This window comes from Porites lutea, chromosome 3 (genome assembly GCF_958299795.1).
Source record: "Porites lutea chromosome 3, jaPorLute2.1, whole genome shotgun sequence".
Lineage (NCBI taxonomy): Eukaryota > Metazoa > Cnidaria > Anthozoa > Scleractinia > Poritidae > Porites > Porites lutea.
In genome coordinates, this window is record NC_133203.1 from 45,296,642 (window position 1) to 45,323,008 (window position 26,367).

Sequence of the window (26,367 nt, forward strand, 5' to 3'; positions counted from 1 at the left end):
GTCTTCTATTCTTCATCCCAACTATTCTTTGCGGAAGAACCATGGCCTCGGTGGTGGCAGATACCTTGCGGTTGACATTTAAACTTTTGCTTAGCAAGATGCGCGATACAGGAGCCGAGAATCTTAAACACGGAGATGTAAGCGACGAGAGATTCAGGGATTTCATCGTCCGCGAACTCACTGCCATACGCGAAAAACTCGAGGGATTGTGCAAGATGGATCTCATCTCTTCCGCCAACTTTTTCAAAGATGGGGTCAGTTTAATGTACCACAGCTTTGCAAAGTCTGGAAAAGGTGGACCAACCATTAAAACTGAAGTGTTAACGTTTAAGAGCGATTTTGACGACGTTAGCCTTTTCAACACTGACGCAACTAATATAGAACTAGATGAATGGGAAGTTCTACATCTCATGTCTGACGGATTGCAATTTGACAAAATCGATTCCGAAGACAAGTTTTTCATCGAAGCTAAAGATTTTCTCAAGAAAGCCGCTGAAAGCGCTACTAAGGCTTTTAGCAATGAAGGTTTGGACATTTACGATCGGGTCTTGTCAATGAAGTTCAGAGTTGCGGCGACCATGCTAGAGTTCATTGCCGAACCGGAAGTCGCAGTAGTGTTGTGCAAAAACTATCTCGAGCAGTTGAACAGTTTACCGGAAGTTCGTCGGGTATTTTCCGTGCGGTTCGGTAGCTTCAACTTGAGAAAGCTGTTTTGCGAAATGAAAAGGGAAGCTCTTATCAGTGCAGTGGTGTCTATAAATCGCATCTTGTGGGAATATTTACATCTTTGCTCGAAGGGTGACGAGTTTCTTCGAAATTGGCCCGAAATTCCTGTAGATTCCTCCCACAAAATTCACCCGGTCTTGAGCAGGGAAGTTTGTAGGGGTTATTTCTGGTCTTTTGGTGAGTTCGGAGCAGATCCAGCGCAATTAAACGGCCCGGTTGACATCGCCACGAACAGCAAGGGTGATTTCTTAGTTGCCGATCGATATAACTTCCAGATAAAAATGTTCTCAAGGGATGGCGCATTGAGCTAGAGAGTTTGTGAGCTTGCTTTGTTGCAAACCTTCAACGAAGACACGGTAGTGACTAACCTTCTTCACCCTCAATGCATTGATGTCGACAAAAACGACAGGGTCTATATTGGAAGCAGCTATAAATCCTACATAAACCTTCAGTTCACAAACGAAATAATTGTGGTAGACAAAACCGGGAATTTTTGTTGGAGTTTCGGACGGTGCCTGCCCAGCTTCAATAAAGGCAAATTGACAAGTGTTGCTGTGGATAGAAACAGGGACAGAATTTTTGCGTTGTGTGAAAAGACTGTGTTTGTTTTGAACACAGACGGGACTTTCTTGTCATGCTTTACGTTCACTGGTGAGTTCACGCAAGCTCAGGAGTCACATATGTGCGTGACAACGCGTGGCGACTTGATCGTGACAGCTTTGAACGCTGTGTTCGTCATTTCCAAGCGAGCTGCAAACGATACGAGCCTTAAGTCGCGTACTATTCTCCCGTCCCTGTTTATCAAGCCTCACAGGAAAATTCCCAGCAACTTTACTCCATCAGGAATAACTTTCAACCCTCACACTGAAGAAGTTGTTGTAGTTGACCGGGCCAGCAATGCTTTAATAGCGTTTGACCCTGTGGGTAATTTCAAAAGGAAAGTCTACTTTTATGAGAAATACGCATCAGGAGGAGCGACCATTACAAGGGACGGTCACGTGGCCGTTGCTAGTAAGTCAACCAATAAGGTTTTAGTATTGTGAATCGACAACCGGACAGTTAATGCATTGCAAATCCAGCTCTATAGCAATCTATGTCAAGAACACAGAGAAAACGAGATACTTGTACGAGATCCTCCAAAATTTTTTCATTTATTTTATTATCATAAACTTGACAGACAAGAAAACAATATAAACAAAACAAACTACGAGAAGAGAAGAAAGAAAGAAAGAAGTTGTAGGTAGTTTGGGGAAAGGACGTGAATGAGAAGTGAACTTACACAAATCAATGCAAATCCCATTAATTTATTCAATAAAATAACATTTTGCAAATTATCATCCTTCGTTTTTTCCTAGTTTTAGAAGTAAAGCCGATCTCTCTTTACGAACACCTCTTTAAAACGGACAGCACCCTACTGACGTCAGTTCTTTTGGTTCCAAGGATACCAAACTTCCAACTTTAACACGGACACCCCTGGTCTGTAAAACGAACAAGTGTCTTTGTCTATTTTGTGTCCTAATTAGGGAGGCAACCTCGTTCTCAGGTTCCCTCTCCTACCTCTCTCTCGAACCCTGGGAACGAGGTTGGAATGTACATTCACACATTCACTCATATTTTAATGAGAAACATTTCATTTCACATTTAGAATGCAACCCCCGTCCAACTTGCCCCACCCCCAGTGGCCATTGGTCATTTCAAAGATACTCGAGGGCCTGAGTCGATGATAACGAATTGCACCATGGGACTGTTTTTACGTCTATTTAAGCCCGAGATCGTCGGGATTGAGTATGTACCGAGGGGGTGGGCGTAAGCCAAACTGCCCCCCGCCCCCTAGGTAGATTTGACACTTATCCAATTCAAGATGGTCGGCCGTAACGCAAAGCGCTCGATCTCGACGATCTGACGGAAAATTGGGGACTGTGAACAGTTAAGGGACTGTTTCTTAACGGGTTCAAAATTCGTTACCATATGCCGTTTAAATGACCAAATTTCAAGCAGTATTGATGGGGTTGCCCTGTACTAAGGCCCGAACCTGATGAACTGCTTTCACGAAACATTCGGCTAGTCCATTGTCTATTTTTTCCCAGAAGTAATTTAAAAGTCAGGAGAGAAATCAAAATGTCAACAATTTGTAGGGCGTGGTGAAACAGTGTTTCTCTCTGTAGTTTTAATTCTAGTCTTTATCATCATCTCCTTTTTTTTCTTGAAAATTTACCTATCTGCATTGCTGCATGCAAGCTGATTGAAATTTACCCAAGCTAATCAACGAGACAGAAAAGATAACACAATTTTTGTGCGAATAAAAATGTACAGTAACGGTTATGAGATCCCCAAGCTTTTGAGTTTGGACAACAACACTTCATTTTTGTGGCACTCCTACAAAGGAAAAAAGAAGATAGTTATAAATGATTAGCACAAGATCATGATGACTAACTTTTGGTAGTACTTTTCTGTGGAAGTTCTTTATTTCTAGTCCAGTGATAAAACCCAAAAGTGTGAATGAAAACTACAAAGCAGTACTTTTCTGTGGTATTGTTTGTTACGCTGTTCAAGGTGGTTCTAACTTTTGAGTTTGGTGATGAAATCATGAAGTGTCACCACTCAAATGACAGCTACAAAGCAGTACTTTCTTGTGGTACTGTTCATTAAGCTATATAAGGTAATTCTAACTTTTGAGTCTATGAATGAAATCCTAAAGTTTGAAAGCAACTCAGCAGTACTTTCCTGTGGCACTGTTTATTAAACCGGTGTCATAGACATCACAATATCGAACTTACTTTTTGCAGTTTCTGGGGTGAAAGACGTTGATGTGACAAACAACTAAAACACTGAAACAGCGTTTTATCTTGCTCATCGATAATGACTGCAAAGCGGTCGAAATCTCACTCTTTAACCCTCACTTTTTATTATTATCTCGTCTTCCGTAACAATGATGTACAAACAACGACAGAACAACTATATATAGACTTACCTCGGTGAAATCTTTGACCGTTTTGAAGTACAACCTTTCCTGTTCAACAATATCGAGGTACTTTTGGTTCAACGCGTCACGTCTCTGTTTTTCTACAGCTTTCTTTTTCTCAATCTAACGGAAATTGAATTAAGAAAAAATAAAAGTAATAATTGCTTGGTAATTACACTCAAAACCCGCGACTAAGAACCAGAATTTTACATGTTAGGCTAAAACTTGCCAGTAAGGCCCCCATTATACAAGAACCTGTTTAACCTAAAATTTGAAACTGGCTCTTACTTTCTAAAATCCACTTAAAAACTTCTATACAGTTGGGCAAATAAGATAAGTCACCATTCGGGATCCTGCCTCTTTGGAGACATAGGTGACTTTATATTACTCCAACAGCAATTGTAATGGTATACAGGTTTTACAACAACAACAACAACAACAACAACAACAACAACTTTTATTGACCCCTCACACTTAACCAAAATTAAATTTACATGAAAAAAAAACTAACGCTAAAAGGGGTGTTGGCTTCCTAAAATAACTAGAGAGTTAACAAGCCTTGGAAGCCAAATTATATAGAATAAATTACAATATTAGGGTCGGAATTACACAAAAAAAATACAACACAAACATGCACTAGTATCTAACTGAAAAAAGAAATAGATCAAACAAATTATACAAACCATGCTAGTACGTAAGTAGAACACAGAAAACACAAAACAGAATAGAAAAAAAAAACAAAACAAAAAGATGCAGACGATGAAAACAGCCATCTTTTCTTTCCGATCGCTTACCTACGGAATGAGCTGAATATACCACTACATACTCTTCACTAAAATGCATTTTTTCTTCAGAAAAAGATAAACTATTTAAGAAACTAAATAGCCTAAATTGGTGTTAATTATCATTTATTTAAGAACCTATTTACATTAACTTGGCAAACAGTAACAAACTGCAGGTTCTAAGTCGCGGGTTTTTACTGTTCTTAAGTTTTGCTAGAACACACAGGGTTTCGGGGTTAGTAGTACCCCGAGGAAATTGGACCAATGGATGAATTAGCCAGTGAGGCTTGTGAACAAGTTAGGCTTGAGTATCTTGTCTTACCCTCTCCTTGTTGTCGACAATTCCTCTGACTATATTGTCAAACTGTTTTAAGAACTGTTCTTTGTTTGAGGGAGATGACATCGCTCTTAAAAGGACATGAAGAAAAGCAAAAGGATGGTTAAGATCAAGTTTTAGATTAATTCTCGTGCTCTGCCAGTTCCTGGAACTGCTCATCCCCCCACCTAAACCCAGCACCACTCACAGATACAAACCAAAAAAAATAAAATGAATACTATACATAAACTAAACTCCCGATTAACACCAACAAACAAACAGACAAACAAATCATTATCAATGAACTAATGATGAAGCACACTTTACAGTCAAACCAAGTCAAGCGTACTCCCCAAGATTCTATCAGTGAATTGATTACTTGAAAAATGAATCCGTTAGTCGTTCCCGTAACTGGTGTCAAATTCAAAGCGGCATTTCTGCATGCGTAATGGGCAGTGAATATTTTACGAGAACTTCTCTGTATTTGGTCAGATTGGAAATCTTTAAATGGATTAAGCTTCTTAGAAGACATTTACATCAATTTCAGGAAAATGGAGCTGGTAGAAATTTCATAACTGCCTCACGTGTGAATTCACGGCTCATTATTTACACATACAAGAATGCAGAGATCAATCTGAAATCTACAACTAGCAACGGATTCAACTTTTGAATAATAAATTCATTAATGTATTCTTGGGGGGTACGCTTGACCTGGTTTGACTGTAATAATAGCGTTTTTTCACTACAACTGTCAGAAGGTATCTAGTTTCCTTGTTCTCGGGCAAATTAGGACTATTGCAGTTTAAAAAGCGAATTAGATTCTGACAGTTATAGTAAAATAACATCATGGTGAAAATGGCCCATTGGGCAGCTGATGAATGGGTTTTGTAGCTGGACAGTCACGTGGCCATACAGAAGAGCTAGTAGCCTGTAAAGCAAGCGTATTTTGCAGTGCGAACGATTATACTAATAATTTCCCACCGTCTTGAACGTTAAAACTGACAGAGAGTTGGGGCGAGCCAAAAAATGATTCCAGTGCTGCCCTCCTCCCATAGGTTTTTTTTAATTACTTTCAAGACGGCGGCTGCAATCAATGTATCCCCGACCTTTCGTAAAAAAAGTACTATTTCATAAGATGTAAGCTCTTTCTTTGTCTTGCACCAGGACGTTTTTGTTTCTCTTTGTGCCACGTGACTGACAAGCTGTAAAAGAAATATCATTAAGTGCAAAAACAAGCTAACTTACTGTTCAAAGTTATCATGGATGGAATTCAATAGGTTAACCTGGAAAAAAACGAGATGAATGTTAGAAAAGCAATGACACTGCAGTACATGAGGAAACGCTGCGTTCGGTCTTTGTACTGTCATGTTCACCGAATTTTTTGTTTAATCCACCCTCTCTGCGTAGTTAAGATCAGCGCAAAGTAATATTGTATTAGGAAGGTCGAGTATTAAGAAGATCCAGCAGTGCAGGGCTCCCCCAATAATTCTTTACCTTGAAGAGACTAATTACTACGTCTCTGTACTATAAGGCTGTCAACAGAAGCTAGCTCGCACGGTCGTAAATCCCGGCCTCAATTATTTTATTTCAAGAACATTTGAGTGGGGCAAAGAGCCATAATATGGCTCTTGCTTGAGTTTAATAGAGAAGTAGGGTTATTTGAGAGGAGGAAGGCTCATTTCATTAAGCGGAGATGATGGTATCAGTTCTCCATAAAGAGCTAAAACGCAAAGTGGAAAGCTCAGGCACATGAAGATGGAGGTCCCGCATACGAAGATCAAAAACCATATCCCAACTACCAGCATGTGAATAAACCATACCATACCGGATCAGTCCACAAGAAGTGTTACAGTCGTGATTGACTAAAGCAGTCCATGATTTTTACTTTTGTTGTGATTACTTTTGTCATGAAGAATAATAAGTGGGATGGGGAAGGGGTGCTTAAAGAGAGGAAGAGGGTTATCAACTATTTCTCCCTTAAAAGAGGGGCTTATAACAAAAGAGAGGCTTATGTGAGAGGGGGGTTTTCACGAGCAAAACTGTACTCACTTACGATACACTAAGTCGAATAAACGAATCCAAAAATTAATTCTATGTCAATCAGATTCACTCAGGAAAAACGAAAATCTGTCCTCGTCCTGTCCGTGCACTACGTTGTTACGCATGCACAATTTCCTAGCATGCAGCAGCTTGTTCAATAGTCTCTTTTGTCTGGAAGTAGTTGGGGGGGGGGGGACTGGGGCTTAATAGAGAATTTACGGAAGCTCACCTCTTTTCCTAAGTAGAGTTTTGTGTCATCCAGTGTATTGTACAAGGTAAAAAACTGCTTAGTTTCCTTATGAGTCCCAGCAACTGCAAAATTAAAATGGAGATTTTGCACATCAGGGCCAATGATGAAATATCGCAGAATGAAATATTTCCTATCTAGCTTGCACTGCAGGCATAGTTTGGATGGCAAGCGTTCAGGCGCCATCTCTGATTTTGAAAGCAGAGGAAAAATGTGGACAATAAAAAGTTTGATTGTAACGTGCTCAAGCGTATACAATTATAGTCATTTAAAAAATTGTAAGAACTTTCAAAAAGAAATACAATAAGATCTCGTAGCACTTTTCATCGTTTTGTCGGGGTTAGATTTTCGCTAATAGTCATAAAAACTTGTAAAGAAGTTTAACTTAAGATTTTTTTAAAGGAACTCTCGGGAGTATAAATACAAACCATGGTTATACAGCTCCACGAATCTTCTCTGGTACTGTGTGAGCTCCGCTCGTGATGGTACCTCGTCAATCTTCCGCTGAAGCGAGGATATCTCGCGATTCTTTCGCGCCTTCGTAAACAAAAAATGGTCAAATAAGATGGAGAAAGAAGATAGAAAAAAAATTGATTTCATTTTATAGTTACATTGGTAAAGCAACTGAGAGTTGCATTTACATTATCAATCAAATTTGATTGTGGTTTAATATTACGAGAACAAAAAACTTACCAGCAGAAGTCTTATTTTCTCCAGCTTGGCTTTATCCGCCTCGAATTGTTTACCAATAAGTTCTAATCTTTCCTGAATAAATCGGAAAAAAGAGAGAATAAAATTCAAACACAGTAAATACCGTAAACGAGTCGGTCTAGTTGTTCGCTTAGGGCAACTTACAATGGCCATTCTCACACAAGAAGACGGACAAATTTGTCTGATGTAAATTCCAAAGTCGCACTTTAGACGATTTCTCTGCCTAGATGAACAAATCGACCCTGGAAAATCGTCTTTATAAACATAATGGTAATTGAACTGAGTGGAGTGTATTTGGTCTAAAACCATACAATCGGACGAGCGCGCAGGGAGAGTTCGATTTGAAATCACAAGCATGATTTCAGACCAAAATGGCACAACACGAAGTTCAATTACCACTTTATTACAGCCATTTTGAAATCGCAGAATTAAATCATTACGAATATTTTATTGATCTAGTATAGCTGGTTTATAGAAAAGCGGAAAGAAAAAGGCTTTTACATCTCATTCTGTATTTGAAACAGAAATAATGCGACATGGAGCGAAAATGGTGCGATTTAAAACAGAAATGACGTGATTTAGAACAAGAATAACGCGATTTACAGCTAAAAATAATGTGATTCGTGAATAAATCACACTGCTGAAAGTCAATCAAATTGCAGGGATCACAAGTGATTTCAAAATGGATATAGTAAAGATGAAAACGGACTATTTGGAAATTCAAAATGTTGTTCGTCCCGCTTTTATACTAAACGACTTGTCCCGTGCTACGGTAGAATCTAATAAATTCCCTTCGATGACCAAGGTGAGAATCCGGAAACCAAGACCTCAGGTTTAAATCAGACAGAAGCACGGCGTCTACACGCAAGATCTTAAATACTTTTGCGATTTTAAAAACCAGTACAAATAACGTTAGAGTGACTTTATTACATGCCGCAGGGCACCCAGTGTTAAAACTCGGTGGTTCTGCTATCTGTTGGGTTAGTATTCTTATCTACCGCATAAGTCAAATGAAGAATCAACATGACTCAAAGCATAGCGCGCATTTAATTACTTTAAAGTCTCCAACCCTAGGGCCCGGTTCCTCGAAAGATGGTTAAGTTGAACCCAAGATTAAGCCAAATTTTAACCACGTTTTGTAGTCTACGAACATATAACTCAAGCTAACAAAATACTGTTGAGTCTTTACTCAGAGATATAGTAATGATAATTAACACACAATGTTACTCTAAGCAATGCACAGGAAGGTAAATACAAAAAGTGCAACAAAATTTCAATCCTGGGTTAGCGCTAATAGACCTTTCAGGAACCGGGCCGGTCCAGTTGTTCGAAGACCGATTAACATTGATCCCAGGTTAAATTTTAACCCGTTTTTTTTCTTCTGTTTAAAAGCATTTTCTCGGATAATTTTTCCTATTCTTTTAAGAGCATCCAATCACCAAATTGCAGGCGAAAGGGATTCTTCGCACGACCACGCGCGGAGTCAAAAGCGTGAGCTCTAAGGTCGGTCGAGAATGATTACTTTTTCGATTTACCTTTTCTTCGCTGTCATCTTCAGAACCCTGAGCCTTCAGCTTTTCGAGGTTCTCCTGTAAGCGAGCCATTTCTTCCTGGTTGAGAATAGAAAGTAACATAACAGTGAGAATGTTTTAGAAACTAAGTAAAATCGATAGGCCATTTCCGAGTTCAAAAACCCTCAGCTTACAAACGACGCCAGGCAAAAAATGTTTCAGGAGAAAATGAGTTTTAATTGAATGAATATAGAAAGCTACTTTCATACTTTCATATCATGTCGCTGGTAAGAGTGGGTCGGTGTTGTGTAGAACTGCATTGTGGGACGGTTTTAGGGGGAGGAGATTTGGCTCATTTTCCCGCGGTTGTGACTAAAATGGATACCTCAACATCAGGTTGGACACCTTATGTTTATTACACAACGCTATACTCTACACCACGCTATACTAAATTTAGGCGAATTTACTGGGCACGAAACTTTTAGAAAAGTTGGGGAAATCAGAGTAAGAGATAGTTGTGCAAGGAAAAGAGTTCAATACAGGGTTAAGCACCGAAGTAGAGTGATTAGGGTTAAGCAATGTTTTAAAAACGGTTAGTTTTCGATGATGTAATGATTAACGCCATTTAAAGTACGTTAAATTAACCCGGCGGTCTCGGCAGTTAGCCCTTGATGGTGTAGTGGAGACGAATGACGCGGGTTCAAGTCCTCTTACTACCTACTGTTTTCTTCCTTCTCTTATTTACTACTTTAAGTTCTAAGACTCCTATCACGAATTTTGAGTGAAGATTTTCCCGCACAATCTGGTAATTCGCCATTTTGAGGTTGCGCGGGAGACCTGGTCGAGATGGTTGTCAAAGTGCACTGTGGGACCGTTTTGGGGAACGCATTTTCAACATGGCGGCAAATGCGTCCCCCAAAACAGTCCCACAATGCTGTTATTGCACTTTGACAACCAGGGTACTCGTTAAGCATTGGAGATCGGAGAATTATACAGTTACTACACTGGATTCTCCGGCTAATGTTCGGTAGCCTAAGACGGTTGTTTATTCAGACGTGGAGCCGCTTTCAAAATATTCTCCGGTAACGTTACATCTTTCTCCGGCTACTAGAATTCTTAATGAAAACCCAGGACAACCGGTATCCTGCACAACCCCAAAGTGGCGAATAGCCAATAAAAGAAGCGACTGCGTCCTCAAAGCAGTCCCAGAGTGCAATTCGACAATGCACAACCTCAAAATGGCCAGTACGTAGAGGTTTGTGTTATAAGCATAATGACGTACGTAGGCTGTATATACCTGATTCAATGCCCTGGACATTGGGCACTTGCGCACTGGAAAGCTGCTGCTAGGAAGTCAACCAAGCTAATCATTACAGTGAGTTCCGTATGCCCAAATTTCCAATGACCAAATGCCAACTTTTTTGAATTAGGTATATTAATATATCTGCACACTATTGTTTACCTTGCAATGTGCTCTAAATTGCTGCTCTTGTTTCTTCAGATTTTCATTCATGGCCACAATTGAACGAAGCTTCTGTAGAATGCTATCAGGTGTAGGAGTAAGAAAACAAAAAAACATGTAACGAATCGTGAAAACACAGACAAATCCCACATAACATGTTTTACCTCTGATTCTTTCCCTCTAGAAGTGATGGGCTTAAGGCAAAAATGTCTCCTATCATGAAAGGTGGTAGGGTGCTAACGAAACTACGACGGCGATGAAAGCGAAAACGTCTTAAATAAAGTGAATTTGCAACCTTTCAAAATCCATCGAGATAATTCCACTTCGCTCAAAATGTAGGTGATGTTAAGCGCTGCAAAATGTAACATTTTGCGTCAATTGTGTTACGTTATTGAGCGTAACAGGCGATTATTCCTGGAGTTATATTGTATCGGACCGCAAACAAGTTAAAAAAAGAGAAAAGAAAATTAGAATGCTTCTCATTTCCATGGAAAGCGGTGAAATTCTCAGCCGAGTGGAACTGTACCGATTCGCAAGACTATGTGTAACAGACATTGGCTTAAAAGGGATGTTATGCTTTTCACGTCACAAGTCTGAAACAAAGCAAATAGTAATCTTGAGTTTCCGACAGGATTCCAACTTTAAACATCCCAGATATCAGCGGGCACTCTATCCTTAATTAGATGGGAGACGACTCAAGGAGAGCAACAACATTCACAAGGTTCATATGTAACGCTCTTTTATCTTGCTCACAAGAGCAGATCAGCATTGTTAAGCGCGTGCTTTGTGGTGATAAGTATTAAAAGAAAAATGGTTAATTAAGCTCGGTGGTGAACGGAAGAAAAATGTAATAAATGGCGTTCTCGTTGACGTAGCCGCCGCCGTCGTTGCTTAAGCTCCCTAGTAATACCGCAAAATTCCGAAAATGAGCCCCTCCATGTATAAGCCCCTCCCCCCTTTTCCCTTTCCTCGCTTTTTTTCCCCAAACAGAGAGCCTGTTCACAGGCTACCAAATATAAGCCCCCCAAACTCGTAACGCAAAAAACCCTCCGTTAAATAGCCCCTCCAAATATAAGCCCCCCGCGGGGCTTTTACTTGGAAATTATCCTCAAATGCAAAATAAAACAAAGGAAAAACGGTAAATTTCCTTCCAACTATAAGGCTAGCCCAATCGATTTTGAAACGCAAATTTCCCTCCGTAGATAAGCCCCGCCGAATATAAGCCCCTCCAAAAATAAGCCCCTTAAAAAGGGCCTTTAAAAGATATAAGCCCCGGGGCTTATTTTCGGAATGTTACGGTAAGTTCAGACTCAATACCTGGCATTTTCACCACTCTCCAATTCATTAATCTTCTCCATTTCTTCACTTATTCTCTCTCCACGAGAAAGAACCTTTAAACAAAAAACAGGAAAAAAAAGCTTCAAGCACTACTGCAAAAGTAACAAAGATGGTAGATCCTTTCAGCCCTAAAGACTACAATACAAACTCTATGTTTAACTGAGCTCAAACAGCGACACACGCGAGACATTTTACATCACAAATTGAATAAACAACATCAGAAACTATTTAACACACCGTCTAGGCTACTAAAAGAAAAGCTATCATTCTTACTTGCGAAAGTTGCTCTTGAGACTGATTCAATGTTTCTTGCAGTTTGTTGTGCTTTTCTTGTACCTGTGAAAAACAGACAGTTTAGTTACAATGTACAAAAATATTCACAGTTTTCTTCATTAACGGCGAATTCTCAATAAAAGAAATAAAGGCATTTAATGCATTTAAAACGGCCAGCCTAGAGGACAAGAAAACGACAAGCAAGGTCTGCTGTAATTGCAACTTATCTTTCTTTTCAAAGAAGTCCCAGGCTCTCGAACAGTCACGCCAAGGAAGAGGGAAATACGAAGGTAGAAGATAATGAATTCGTTTCTTTTTCGTGTTTACGTTTTTGTCTATCGCTACTAGTTTCCAGAAGCCATGAAAAAGCCATTTTCGGTGCCCCATAGGTGCATAGCTTCTATGGGGGCCACCACAGAAGACCACCACAAATTGTTCAGGTGAACCACCGGTTGCCAAATAGCCTGCGAACAGGCTCTCAAGTGAAGCAGGGGCCTGTTTCTTGAAAGTCCCCGAAACTTTCCGGGACCGGAAAGATGTTTTAGGCTTGTTGTGATGGCATTCAAGATCAAAGGTTCAATAATTTTTAAAAATAATACAAGGAAACTATCATTTAAAGAAGCAAAATTGACTGGTTTGTGTGCTAGGAGCTGTGCTACCATTCAACAGGTTGTGATTTTAAAATTTGCCTTCGGGCCTGAAAAGTTTCCGGGTCTTTCGAGAAACGGGCCCCAGGGCGAAAAAGAAAATCGGCGGGCAAAGCGAGCTGAAAATGGCCTAGGGAAAAAAGGGGGGGGGGGGGGGGGGGGAGTCTGTAGACTTTGTTTTGACGCCGCCCATAATAATAATAATAATAATAATAATAATAATATTTGTTTATTTCCACCATTCGCAGATTTCTCTGAATTACAGGTAGGGTCAGGCAAAGACTTACAAACATTCAGTTATACATATAAATATATAAATATAAAAACATAAATATAATAAAGTAGTAACATGGTAGAAATCGCATACACATTATTACACACAATCGATATACGGCGAATATTTAACTGACACGAATTCTGAGAACCGGTCAGTTCGGCCGGGTAACACATGGCATGATGGTCCTGACCTCAGTGAATACGAGGTTTGTGACGAGATGACCCTGCTGGATATTAGGCGGTAAAGCGGGCTACCGTGCATAGTTTCCGTCACAAATTTCTTGCACGCCAGGTGGCGTCTGGCCTGTAGAGACAGAAGCCCGGAACGCGCGAGGGTGTCCTCGTAGCTCAAGTCAGGACCAAAGATGATTCGTAGGGCTCTCTTTTGCACTCTTTCTAAAGCCATGCAGAGATACTGCGGTAAATCTGCAAAAACTACCGATGCATACTCTAGAACAGATCTTAGTAGGGAGCAATACACAGCCACCAACTCCCCATCTTGCACCCCACAAGCTTTCAGTTTTCTTAGAGCATAAAGGCGGCGATTTGATTTCTTTATTATATAGTCGCAATGAGTCGATACCAGATTCTGGTGTCATGATCTGATTGTTCAGATTGATCACTGTGACAAGTAAGTGATGAATACCCACGAAAAAAAAAAACATGAAAAACCAGATTCACGTCAGATGAACTCTTCAAATAGTATAATATTAATAAGGAAAATTTGAATGTGTCTCACTTGTTCCAGTTTCTTTTCCTGTACAGCAATCTGTTTTTCCAGTGACGCTACCATTCTCTTGTGTGTCTGAACTCCTCCCATCCGCTCACCCCGTGCTTCGAGATTCTCTTGCAACTCGGCTTGCTGTAAAAAAAAAGGCAGAAACATTTACTGTTAGAACAAAACTGACTATTTCTGGCTTTAAGAAGGAAAGAAAGAAGGAAAACAAAATAGAGATAAAAAGGAGTTTAAAAAGAAAGATTCCGAGAATTAACAGCATGTGAGATGCGACGTCTGAAACAATTAAATTCGACAGTTTCAAATTAAATACGACTTTGCCGAATCTGCGACTTAGGTTCGACATTTTATTAAGACGTCGCATTTCACATATGCCGAATACAATGCATTGATTATAGAAACTATTATCCATATATATTTTTCATTATACAATTAAGCTGTTTTAAAGACTGGGAATTTTTACAACAAATGGAATTAAATCCGGCACCATTATATCAGACGTCTGAACTGTCATATTTAATTATTTTAGTCGACCAAAATAGGAGTTAACATGTGAAATTCAACATTTGATCGGGCCTAACAGAGAGAAGTAAAGAGATAAGAGAAACCTGGTCTGAAATGCATCTACTTCTTTTACTCCCTGATCTATTCTTTACAGTGGTACAAAAGGCGATTATCGCTAAACCAGGTTTTAATTTTAATCCACGTTTCTGTTTCTGTCTTTCAGAAGTATGTTCTTTGTTAATTTTAGCCAGTCATCTTAAGGTAACCCGAACATGAAATTATAGGCAAAAAGAATACACTAAGCTGAGGTTGCTTTGTAAGCGTTCAGATCTGAACTCAAATCTCGCGCTATCCTTGCTTTGAACAACAGCAGACACTTACCCTTTCAGCATACTCAGAAGCAATCTGAGAGATCTCTTCTGACTGCAGTCCCACAATGGATCCCACAGTACTTGATGAAAGGGCACCCTTAACAAAAAACGGACAACACCGTTAGATATTTAGCCGGGAGATTAAAACCACTCAGAAACGGAGAAATATTTTTTAATTGAATAATAATTAGTTTTAATTACCGCAGAAAATAGATTTTTTTTTACATCAAAGACTTCGAACTAACACTCGTTTTAAAAATGGTTCGAGGCAACTCATAATTGACCTATTGTAATCAGCTTTTTCTTTAACTTGCCCATCTGTGCCTCAGTGTTAGTTTTTGCCGTTTTCAGCCGTTATTTTCACATTTTACTCATCTTGGTGGCCAGTTCTCAGAGGTGGAGTTTGGCTAATTGCATGAAACATTTTCCTTTAAATACAAATTTTTCTGACCATTTTTACTCAGCATTCTAGCTTACCTCCTTTCCTTCCATAACAGACATTCCTTTCAGTAATGATTTTAGACGTTTCTGCAATAAAGAAAGTTGAAAGGGCAATTGTTATTTAAAAAAGAAAAAAATGAAAGAAACGTAAGCTTAAAACGGCTAAAACGCGACTGTTAATCCGTAGCCTAATGCTGTACTGTGATCACGGAAGGATTAACTCAGTTGGTAGAGTGCTTGATTGCAAAGCGGGATCGTTTCCCGGGGCCGAAGCAATACTCAGGGTCTTTAAATAACTGGGAAATGAAGGTTCTTCCCTCGTCCTGCCAACGGTTCGGAGACCTTCGCGCGGTTCGGATGACCAAGTATGATGGCGATACTGTATCCAGTAGGAGGCGTTAAAATAGTGTCCTCAATTGGTACTTTCATGCTCAATCCATTGACACTCAATTAAAGTGCGTTTTTCCTCTGTGGTTAGTAACGAAAACGTTTCTCTTTCTCTGTTTAACTGGCCTGTGCAAAAACTTTGTTCGGAGTAAGTGCCTCTCTTGGAAACGCAATGACCCGAGTTAAATAAAAGACAGTGTGTCTAATTTGCTTATTTGCAAGTGTGCAGGTGTGACTAAATGCCACGTAAATCAAGCCCTAACCCTATAAATCCTAACCGGCACCTTCACTCGCACCCTCACCTGCACTTACAAATTAAATCCAGCGAGGGTATACCATAAACAGTTGCTTGTACATATAAGCCCTTCCACGTCCACGTATTTTGATCAGCTCTACTCTAGCTTGTTTTGAAGCGCTTTTTCTATTCTGGTTTAATCCCCCTTGGATATAAACCCCTCCGTTTATAACCCTCCTAAAACCCCTTGCGAAGATTTATTCTGGTTATAATCCCCCATGGATATAAGCCCCTCCGTTTATAACCCCTCCTAAAACCCCTTTGCGAAGATGTATTAGTCCAGGACTTGAAAGCGACAGTTAACGGTAATTTAACAAGCGCCGTTACTTCGCAACGGTGCTTGTTTTATCTTACAAAGTGCTACCTGCTCCACTAAATATTCGTCTTCTTCTCCAGATGATGCAGGTCTTATTTGTCCAGGAACCGCAGCGGCAGCGGCTTTCTTCTTTTCCGCCTGTTCCTTTTCCTAATAGAGCATTTAAAAAATTAACTTAAAAATAAAGATCAGATGTGGATTACTTGCTGAGAACTTGAAACAGTTTTTATCTCACTGAGACACCTGTCCACAACTTAATCCTCAATCCTCCTCAGTTTACGAAAACAAATACTTTTAATTTTATCGTACATGTTAGTCTCTCTTCTTATCGTATTTGTCGCCATTGTTATGTAGTCCATCCTTCTCAAACCAAGTGTTGCAAAATTTGTTCTTTCCCCCCTCCCCCCTCCCCCCCCGCCTCGATTAGTTCCTTAGATATTTGTGGGTGGGAATAAGAGAGGAGAAGTCGCTACCTCACGTTGCCATGGTAGCAAAATTTCTGGATCTCAACGAACCGCGGTCCTGCAAATATGGGAAAAAAATTGAGAAAAAATTCACACGTATGACTTTCCTGTGCATGATTGCACTCAGGAACAAAACAGTAGCCCATACTTTTCTTCCATCTTTTGACAGTATAAATTGCCGTCTGTGTCAAGAAGGATTGATAAGATCCAGAAATAGTGCCACCATGGTAACCTGACGTCACACTTCTCCTCTCTTTATTAGAGACAATAAGACACACCGTTTCCGTGTACGGGTACGGGTACGGGTACGGGTACGGGTACGGATAAATTAACCGTAAATAGGGGTAGATTGCCTCTAATCTAAATCTAAATATCGTTATGTCGGCAAAGTCGTTTGGGACATCACGCCAACTCTAAGATAATAATAAATAAAACTATACTAGAATACACAAAACTATTAAAAACTATCAAAAAACTATAAAAAACTATTAAAAACTACTGATAAAAATAAAACTAAATTAGTTTGCTTTTAAAAATACAGAGGGATTGGCTGGAAACAGTTTCTTCTGGAAGTTTGTTCCATTCAGTTATTGTCCTGGCCTCTTACCCCGGGAGAAACGGGTAGGCTACCGGGCGGAATGGTTACGCCATTATCACATCTGGGAAATAATGGTTGCCTTTTATAAAACTACGGGGTAAACATGTTTGCTTATCCGTACCCGTAGGCCGAAACGGTGAGTCTTAAGGTCGCTATTATGGTGGATTTAAGCCTCAAGCGCAAAATTCGAATAAGATGTCCCTTAACCGGCAGTGGTTTGGCGTAGTATTGTTGGTATAAGAGGTGAAAATTGGCCTAAGAAATAACCTGCGAGCAAGCTTACTAGTTGAGAAAGATCTCCAGAAGTCGCTCACGAGTCATACACCCGCGGCTTTCAATCTTCGCTCGCCACTAGAAGCTTGATTGGTACGAAAAGCCTATAACGGTGTATCATACCTTATCTCTCTGTTCCTTACTAAATCCATATTGCCTGAGGAGTAAAAACAATACTCACGGTTACCTTGACATTCAAAGAATTCATCAACAGGGGAAATATGTCTGGCGGGTAGGCATGAGATGACAAGAGAATAATATCAACCGCAACCAAGGATTGCGATCTTCGAACTTTACTTTCAGCAACATAGCGACTATAAACAAAATAGAGACCTTTTGATTCTCAGACAAGGACGATTACAAGAACGAGATTTAAGCAGTGCACCCGCGTGAAACAGCGTCATTTTGGCGGGAAAACGTGATATCCGTCGACATTCTATTACTGGTTTTGGCGAGTATTCCTTCATAGTGGCAGAACAAGTTATCAAATGTTAAAAGTTTCATCATTTTGCGAACGGGAGAAGGCTTAATCTCATCCCATAAAAATAACCGTGCTAACTTTACTGGTTAATAAAAGGTACAAAGAAGCTTTCCGGGGTGTCTTTTTTTGACAAGACGCGAAAAAACCTAAAGGTCTCTATTGGCCGGTCTGGGGTTACGTGTGAGCTAGACTGGGTCGGTGTTGTGTCGAACTGTACTATGGGACTGTTTTGGGGACGTCATCTCTTCTTTGATTGACCATTAAGAGATTGTAAGAGAAACTGGGTCAAACTCTGTCCAGGACAAACAGTCCCATGGTGCAATGGTTTACAGTCAAGTTGCCCGAGATTTTATCACGCTCAGCAACATCCTAACATCTTATCGCACTTGTTTCGCTTCATGAAACAGGGGCACCCAACGACAATTTTCGGGAAAATATCTGTTCCGAAGACGATTTGAGATCTAGAATTTTCGGAAAATTTGTTGTAAAATTTCTGCTTGCTTGCCTCTCCTAGGATTTTCGAACATCTAAAAAATGGTAAAAATTGCCCATTTTCAACGGATTTTTACCCTAAAAAGGTCACCTAGAATTTTCCGGAGCCTTTTTTCTGGCTGAAATTTTCGAACAGGTAAGTTTTGATCCCTATAATTTTCGGATCACTAGACTTTCAGCCAGGAAATCCGAACAAATGAAAAATTTATAGGGGATAAAAATATGCCCATATCCACCGTTTAAATACTAAAACACGTTTAACAATGCTATGTTTAAGTGGTTTTGAACTATATTCTCGTTGGGTGCCCCTGATAAAATCTTTAAGACCAAGATATACTACTCATTTGACGTGCTTGTTTCATTTCATTAAGGCTAAAAGAACGAGATATGTTACACATTCATCTCGCTTGTTTCGTCTCTTCATCGCATAAAGAACTGGATATGATCACATTCATTCCGCTTGTTCGGTCTCGCCATAACATCATTGGTTAAAGAACGAGACTTAATTACACCATTATCCCGCTTGTTTTGTCTCATTATCGCTTAAAGAACGAGATATATTACACACACTCTTTATTAAAATTTTGGGCGATTTGACTAAAAATTTCGAGCGACATGACTCTGGTTTCGGGCGAGATGACTTTCGGGCGACACAACATCGACCAGTTTCACGCGCTCACGCATAATTCCCAAAAGGCCACTGGAAACCAGGCTTACGCGATATGGCTTGATTTGACACAATCCTACGAGATACTCCAAAATAAGAAGGGAAAGGAAATTGTTACACTTACCAACCGTATTCTAAAAGAGTTGTACGGACCTTCGTCTCTTCATCAGTTTGAGACATGGACTCTGGTTTGCGATATCTTCTACGCGGTTTATATGTTTCCTAAAACAAGTAAATTTTCGATCAGCCTTAAAGAAGTTTAAAAGAATTTTGCAAGCTTTCATAAGGTGGTTCTAGGCTACAGAACAAGCGTTATTTTTAGCATTTTTCAGGTTAGCGAAGGCAAGTGCGAGGCGCGTGTGGAGTTTCTGAGACGTATGTGTGAAGGGGGAGGGTGTCTTACTATCCACGCCTGCCTCTCGCTAGCCCTCGCTAACCTACACCCTCAAAATGACGCCTGTTCTGCAGGCTAATAGCGTTTTGGAAAGTTACGAACAGATATCTTTCATTGCGATAACAGAACCACGAGGCCAAAAAAGTGCAGATTGTAAAGACGCGAAACTTACTAATAAAAGAAGAAGACCTATCTTTAAAATGGGCAACTAATCCTCATGGTTAAGAAAACCAGAAATTTTTTTCTGGCTCAAAAAAACCTAAATAAAGCCAACCTTGAGACCTTCCATTCCACTGATGCACTTGGGTTTCTTGACATTAAATTCATCATCCTAAAATTACATATCGCAATTCAACAATAACCTCAAGGGAAAAAGACAAAACTTACAAAGACAAAAAAATGTAACCAAAGCGGGGAACATGGAAAGAGCACGGGAAATGGGTAAATGAAAATGGGATGCAAGTAGAGAATTGAAAGTTACTGGTTTTGGTTCCAATTTTTCCTTTTCTTATTCTCTGTTTTAGTAACATCCGATGAAAACGAATAATTTGACGGCATTTGTTTACAAAACGGAAAGGGATGTAAAGAAAACGCTGCAATTTGTTTACACAGAAATGAAGATTAACACGTTGCATTCCACAATGCATGCAAGCAAGCTCTCCTCTTGGGTTCTAGAGTACAAGGGGTCAATGGGTCTCACATGAGCATCAAGCAAGGTCAGCCAAGAGGAAATCGGACGACAGTTCTGGCCACTCTTGAGTGCAACCCCTTACCATTTCTGCTTGGGACACCTCAAAGAGGGCTTGCTCCTAACTTTCAAGCAGGCTCACTTGTGTGAGTTTGGGCACAATTTTGGCTAGGAGTGCCACCAGCGCAAGCCCATAAAGCCCCGTTGTTCTCACTCCGCAACTCACACAAGTGAGGCTTCCAGCTATTCAGTACTTATTACAAACATTTCGCATTCACCTGTGGAGTGGTGTGGTACTTGCTGAACTGTGACACTGAAAACTCTCGAATATAATCACCCATTTCTTCCTTTCTTTCAATTGCTTTCTTCACCAACCACTGAAGAGTAAAAGGAAAGACAAAAAAAACCTTGACCAAAATGTCTTGCATGAGTAGCCACCAATTCCCTGTTGCTAAATTTATATAAGGCGTAAACGTCTCCCGTTTTCTTTCTTTTTTTCTGAATGTGAAGTAACTTAACTTGACTTGCCTTGGCTACAAGCATATTGTTTAATACATACTGAAAATATTACTAGCGTAATTACAAAAAAGTCATTTGTTGGTATGCCAAAAGAGACTTAAATGTGCAAAAATTAATGTGATTTAGGCAGGGTAAAACACGAGTCACGTCATCTGCAATGCTCATGGCCAGCCTTCCCCTTCACTAATCACATGTGGGGTTGTTCTTAGGGAATGTGTAGGGCTTTGGTAATTTTTTAAAGCTCAGATTATATTGACTGTCCCCATAAACTATGTGAAATTTCTTGTAACAATGAGTACTCAGTGTCCCTTAATTTTTTGATGTGAAGATTAACTTTCATACTCTGTATGAAATTCCATGTGGCAGAAATCAAACAAAGTACAACTTAATCTCAGATTTTAACACACTGCGACTTCCAAGCTTTTCCATTGTTTTGGCTTGTTCTTGCTTGTGGGTAAATGTTACTTAAACTGAATCAAGGAACAAAGGATAATAATGTAAATCTAAATTAATGTGCAAATATGAAAATGCTTATCATAATTTTTTTCTTTAAGATAACAGGCTGTAGTAAAGATTATGTGATAGAAAGAATTTCTAATTATTAATAGTCCCATGCAAGAAGCAGGATGAGATTGCCCATTAAAGGGCAATATCAGTTTTGTCACCTGGATGACAGGGAAAATATTGATGAAATCCAAGCCTTGAATTTGATGAGGCTCCAGACGATGAGGACATTTCATGCGTGGAAGAACTGCAACAATCTTTTCTGTCAGAGCACTGGAAAATAATTAAAAATAATAATGATAACTAAAATATATTGACTGAGCAGAGGCTAGCATATACATCAGTGTATGGGTCTCAGAAAATTTTGATCTCATCTCCGATCTTAGAAGCATTCTAGCATAGCAAGTTTCAATGCCCAGTTTTTTTCTTACTGTACATGTCAAACTTAAATCAGCTTAAAATTTTTTGAAATAGGTTGATTCTCTCTTCCCTTTGTCTCCTACCCTAATTATTCATGAATTAGGGCTACGAGACAAAGGAAATTGAGAATCAAAAATTTTAGGTTAAAAATTTTAACCGGAATTTAATTTTGACACACATTAACATACATCATTTTGAATCCTTGGGAACTTTTTGGTGCAAAGTTGTGGATTTTTAAGCAGAGGGAGTATATTGAGATTTTCCATGAATTCTTTATCCACGAATAAGAGGCATGTAAGCTGAGAAGACTTGGTTTCTTCCAACACGAATTCTTTATCCACGAATAAGAGGCATGTAAGCTGAGAAGACCTGGTTTCTTCCTACATTGGAGAGTGTCAACTCAGTGATAAAGTTAATTATTGGTAATGGCTTTCAGGGTACTCACATTTTCTGACCAATGGTTGAATTTTCTTGGAAAAGTAAATCAACATCAATGTCAAAGTCACAGACTGAAATACACCACGTCATACCACCAACAACCTTTAAGATATTAAAGGACATTAAACATAATCAGTAAAAGCATGAATGTCTCAACTCAAGTCTTAAGTTTTGCGCTTCAACTTTTTGAGAAACCAGGATTATAATATTATTTTATCACTCACAGGGATTATTGAGAGACCATTTAATATTTCATGAGGAAAGAACAATAACCATTGACACATAGAGAAATCTGCACCCATCATTAGTGTTTACAAGCTCATGTATTACTTCCAACACTGTAATGAGTACAAGGTTTTTTAGACAAAAAAGACACTATCAGTAACGGGCACTGAATATCAATTTTAGAGAATCAAGTCTATATTTATGTTTCTTTTATTTGAAGTCCGCTATGTAAACTAGAAAGTGTGGTTTTTTTTTTCAAATGGAAAATGTGTCAACGCATTTACATGATTACTTTTGCTGTTACATTGTGTAGAAGGGGATTCCCACTTTCAAAATAAAAAGTACAGGTTTCCATATCTTACAAATCAATCAAATACAGGTGTACCTTATCAAATGGAGATAATCCTTTGATTCTTGCTCTGAAATAACCTGCTGCCAACAGAAGCTCAATTGTTTCAGCCATTTTTACATTCTGCTCCTCATCCTCCCTCGTCTCCACCTTAATTAATAAAAAAGCAAACCATAAAAGCAAATCAAATCAAATTTACAGTTGACCCTCTCCACAACTACCACCTTGTTCTATCCCTGGTTTAATAGAGTACTAAAAAGTAACATCATAAAATGAAATTTCTGAAATTCAGAATTTTGGGTCGGCCCCTCCAAAAAAATTAGAAGGGTTTGTATGGTGTTTTCTGAGTATAACCAGCTAACATCTCAGAGACAATTTGCCCCGAAATGCTCATTTTCAGTAAGTAGGCCTCTTGGACGTTGTTCTTTCAGAATATCCTGACAAATCCCACAATTTCAGAAATTTCATTTTAAGTACTCTATAGCAGTCATGCAGGGATGTCCCTAAAAGCTGACTGCCGGCTAATTTCACTGACTGAAAAAAACCTTAACACTGGCTCACATTACTCCGGAAAACAATGACATGAAGTATTTTTGTACATGTAAGTGCAATTGAGTAAAAAAAGCTGGCTCAACAAATAAAGATGCCTGCTTAGCTTTTCCTTAGCTTCATCTCTGGTGTAAAGAATAATAGTGCTTCTCTCCTTTATAATAGGTCACTGACTCTATGGTAAGCATTTTTCACTTTCACATCACTTAAATCATTAAACGCGTACATTATCATACTTCATTACAAAATTAGTTTTGCAAAGTTTCCAAAACTCAGAGCACCAATTTCAGACTAATGATATATTTTATCTGAATAGCTCGAATTTCATCAGCAATATAAAATGAATTTCAGTTTTTTAATATGTAACAAAAAAGCAGTAAGCATATTCCCAGGAGAGGAATCACATCGCTGTTTGAGTGATTTGAGCGAAATACAGTATTCAATAAGTATGAAATTGTTGCCATGAGTTTTAGAATCTGTTTGGTTAATGTTGTTGCCAGAGAAAATAACAAACCCTTTAGGTAAATAAATGTATGAATAATTTGATGCTTATGACTTGAGATACAGTAAAATCTGCATTTAAGCCAGGCCCCCATCAGGCCTGAACCTATGCCAGTTTCCTTTGTGAAAAGCAACTAGAATGGGGGTGTTTTGAGGATTAAGATTAAGCTTTTTAATATCATCGTTTACTGTTGTTAGCAGACAAAGGGGGAAATAAAGAAAAATTAATAAAAAATAATCAAGACCGACATGCATCTATGAGACAAAGAGCAACACCCCTGTTAAAAACTTAAGCTTGTATGTTTTGTTTTCACAATAGAGGTCCCAGGGGAACGTGACTCTTTGTCTTTTTATAAATCATTCGTACATATGCACGTGAATAACACGAAATTGAAAAAAACAGTTCACTTAATTTCTAGAGCATTATCACATGACCTGTAACTGGAAAACAAAACATACAAGCTAAGGAGGTCTATTCCGCTCACGTAGAAATCTGACATCGCAAGAAAAACCTGTAAAATACAATTTGTAGCATCCATTTGCTAGGACTAGAGCGGAAGTTTTTAAGTTTACAGGTCGGCGAGTTGCTTTCTTATCAACCGGAAATGCCTTCCAACGCAAATAAACCAACTCCTTTTATGCACAGGAAGGGAAAAAACCAAGCAACCCCATAACTAAAGGAAGCCCTTTAGATCTTTTAACTTCAGAAACTGATCACAAACCTTTCTAACTCTTCCTTCGGCATCTACTTCAGGCTGTGAAAACTTTTCACTAACGGTTTTTATGCCGGCAAATCTTGAGGAATCTCGAGCGATCGCCGCCATTTTGAAAATCAGTGCTCCACACGCGAGCCTGCAATCATCACTTTTTCAGTACCTCTGATCTGGTACCACGTGATTTGGGTCAGTTTACTAATCACTTACAAATTTCTACCACGAAAATATCAGTGAGTTTGTTTATAGTTTTAGGATCGACTGCCATTATTTTAAAGTTCAAACCACCGTGACGTATGTGAGAGGTTTTGGGTTCATTGCACGCCTCAATGTCGAGGAAATTTCGACCGACGTCTCTGGGTTCGCAGAGTGGAATCTACAGTGTTCGAGGTTCTGAATTAGCACGGTCTGGGAAAACTACACCGAACCAGATACGCTGTGTTGTGGAATTATTGGATGATTCCGAATTTGTCATCGATATTGACGTAAGTAAATGAGATTTCTGTTAGGTAGCTGCATGTTTGGTAGTAAAACTCTGTCAGATTATAGGCGGGTGCTTTGAAAACCTTTTACAACAACATAAGCCCCGCTAAGAAATGGTTAGCATGTGAAAGATCTGTTACTCTCGTGGAAAACGTTCTTGATCGCTAGATAGTACGTTTTACTTGTATTAGTGAAGAGGCTGTCATTTGGGGAGAGGTTCCTTTTTATATATATCTCTTGCACAATTTTACAGTGAAGATTAACTCAATTAACGTTCACATTATTCGTTATTTATTTAGAGGGACATCAGCGTTTGCATTTTGGAATTGAAAATTAAACCCAGCGTGATGAAAAATGAACGATTGATGAGCACGAATCACAAAGTGACATTTTTAAATTGCATTCCATTATTTCCTAAAGTTTATGAATTTCTTGTTTCATGGCTTCGCCTTTTTGGACCTGGTCATCTTTAACATATGTTTAGTTGTACCTATGACTTAATTTTCTATGAGCAGAAATGCATGCAGTCTTAGCAAGGTCAAACATCATCCCATGAGATTTGAAGTAAAAACAACCAATTTCACTTTGTTTAAAGAGACAAACACAAATAATTAGCGAACAGTTCCACATCTCTTGAAAATAACTTAAATTCAAATTACCGGCTTTTAATACTAGGGCTTAGATCTCTCTAGACTCGATCGATATTGGCTGACTTATCTTTTCAAAAATCTTGAACAGTGAAGCTGAAGGAAAAGCTGGCATTTTTTGACAGCAACGTTTAACGTGTCACGAAAGGTTTGGCATTTTTGCACCTGAGCTAAATTTTTTTCTTTAAAAACATCGCGTAAACCAGAGTCATCAATCGGCTAATATAAATTGCTTTCCAAGTTAATCTTCTTAAGACGGCTATCATAAATAATAACGAATTTTTTTGCATCAGACGTTTTAGCCCTGTATTTGAATGTGCCTTTTTTTTTTAGAAATGTTTGATGTAACATGCATGGCCGATTTATCCTTTGATTACTGTGGGATGTTATACTCATTCAAAGAAAATTTGGTTCTAAATGAGACATAATAAGGGAAGTTTTTCTACACGCATGTGATTCTTTTATTTTTAGTTACATCATTTCTGGAATTAGAAGATGTATGTTAATTTGAAACAAATTTGTCAGATCATAAATATTTAAAATATCAAGTGAGAATTTTCTTTCATATTGACAAGTAACATTGCACATAAGTAATTTTAGTTTGAGGATGACCATGTGAAA

General features: G+C 38.9%; 3 protein-coding genes across 3 annotated transcripts in view; 2 read left to right on the plus strand and 1 right to left on the minus strand.

Moving 5' to 3' along the window:
* The first annotated feature begins 10 nt into the window (after nucleotides 1-10).
* On the plus strand, nucleotides 11-1,997 carry LOC140931250 (uncharacterized). Its single transcript, XM_073381017.1, has one exon. The coding sequence runs from the start codon at nucleotides 42-44 to the stop codon at nucleotides 1,035-1,037; it is 996 nt and encodes a 331-aa protein (XP_073237118.1). The 5' UTR covers nucleotides 11-41; the 3' UTR covers nucleotides 1,038-1,997.
* A 59-nt stretch (nucleotides 1,998-2,056) lies between these two features.
* LOC140931249 (coiled-coil domain-containing protein 93-like) lies at nucleotides 2,057-24,827 on the minus strand. The gene is made up of 23 exons (XM_073381016.1): nucleotides 24,626-24,827; nucleotides 22,890-23,003; nucleotides 22,287-22,381; nucleotides 21,583-21,694; nucleotides 20,677-20,775; nucleotides 19,985-20,041; nucleotides 19,441-19,538; nucleotides 17,800-17,833; nucleotides 16,390-16,491; nucleotides 15,380-15,430; nucleotides 14,913-14,999; nucleotides 14,031-14,153; nucleotides 12,369-12,431; nucleotides 12,075-12,148; nucleotides 10,758-10,839; nucleotides 9,320-9,394; nucleotides 7,767-7,838; nucleotides 7,502-7,610; nucleotides 7,056-7,138; nucleotides 6,032-6,069; nucleotides 4,793-4,877; nucleotides 3,698-3,811; nucleotides 2,057-3,102 (listed from the first exon to the last, which is right to left on the minus strand). Exons 1-23 carry the CDS (start codon nucleotides 24,725-24,727, stop codon nucleotides 3,046-3,048), a joined length of 1,926 nt encoding a protein of 641 aa, XP_073237117.1. The 5' UTR covers nucleotides 24,728-24,827; the 3' UTR covers nucleotides 2,057-3,045.
* Nucleotides 24,828-24,945: 118 nt separating this feature from the next.
* LOC140931251 (tyrosine-protein phosphatase non-receptor type 4-like) overlaps nucleotides 24,946-26,367 on the plus strand; it is a 44,511-nt gene continuing 43,089 nt past the window's right edge. Inside the window, exon 1 of the mRNA XM_073381018.1 lies at nucleotides 24,946-25,101. Within this exon, the coding sequence (XP_073237119.1) occupies nucleotides 24,946-25,101 (156 nt within the window). The remainder of the gene's footprint in view (nucleotides 25,102-26,367) is intronic.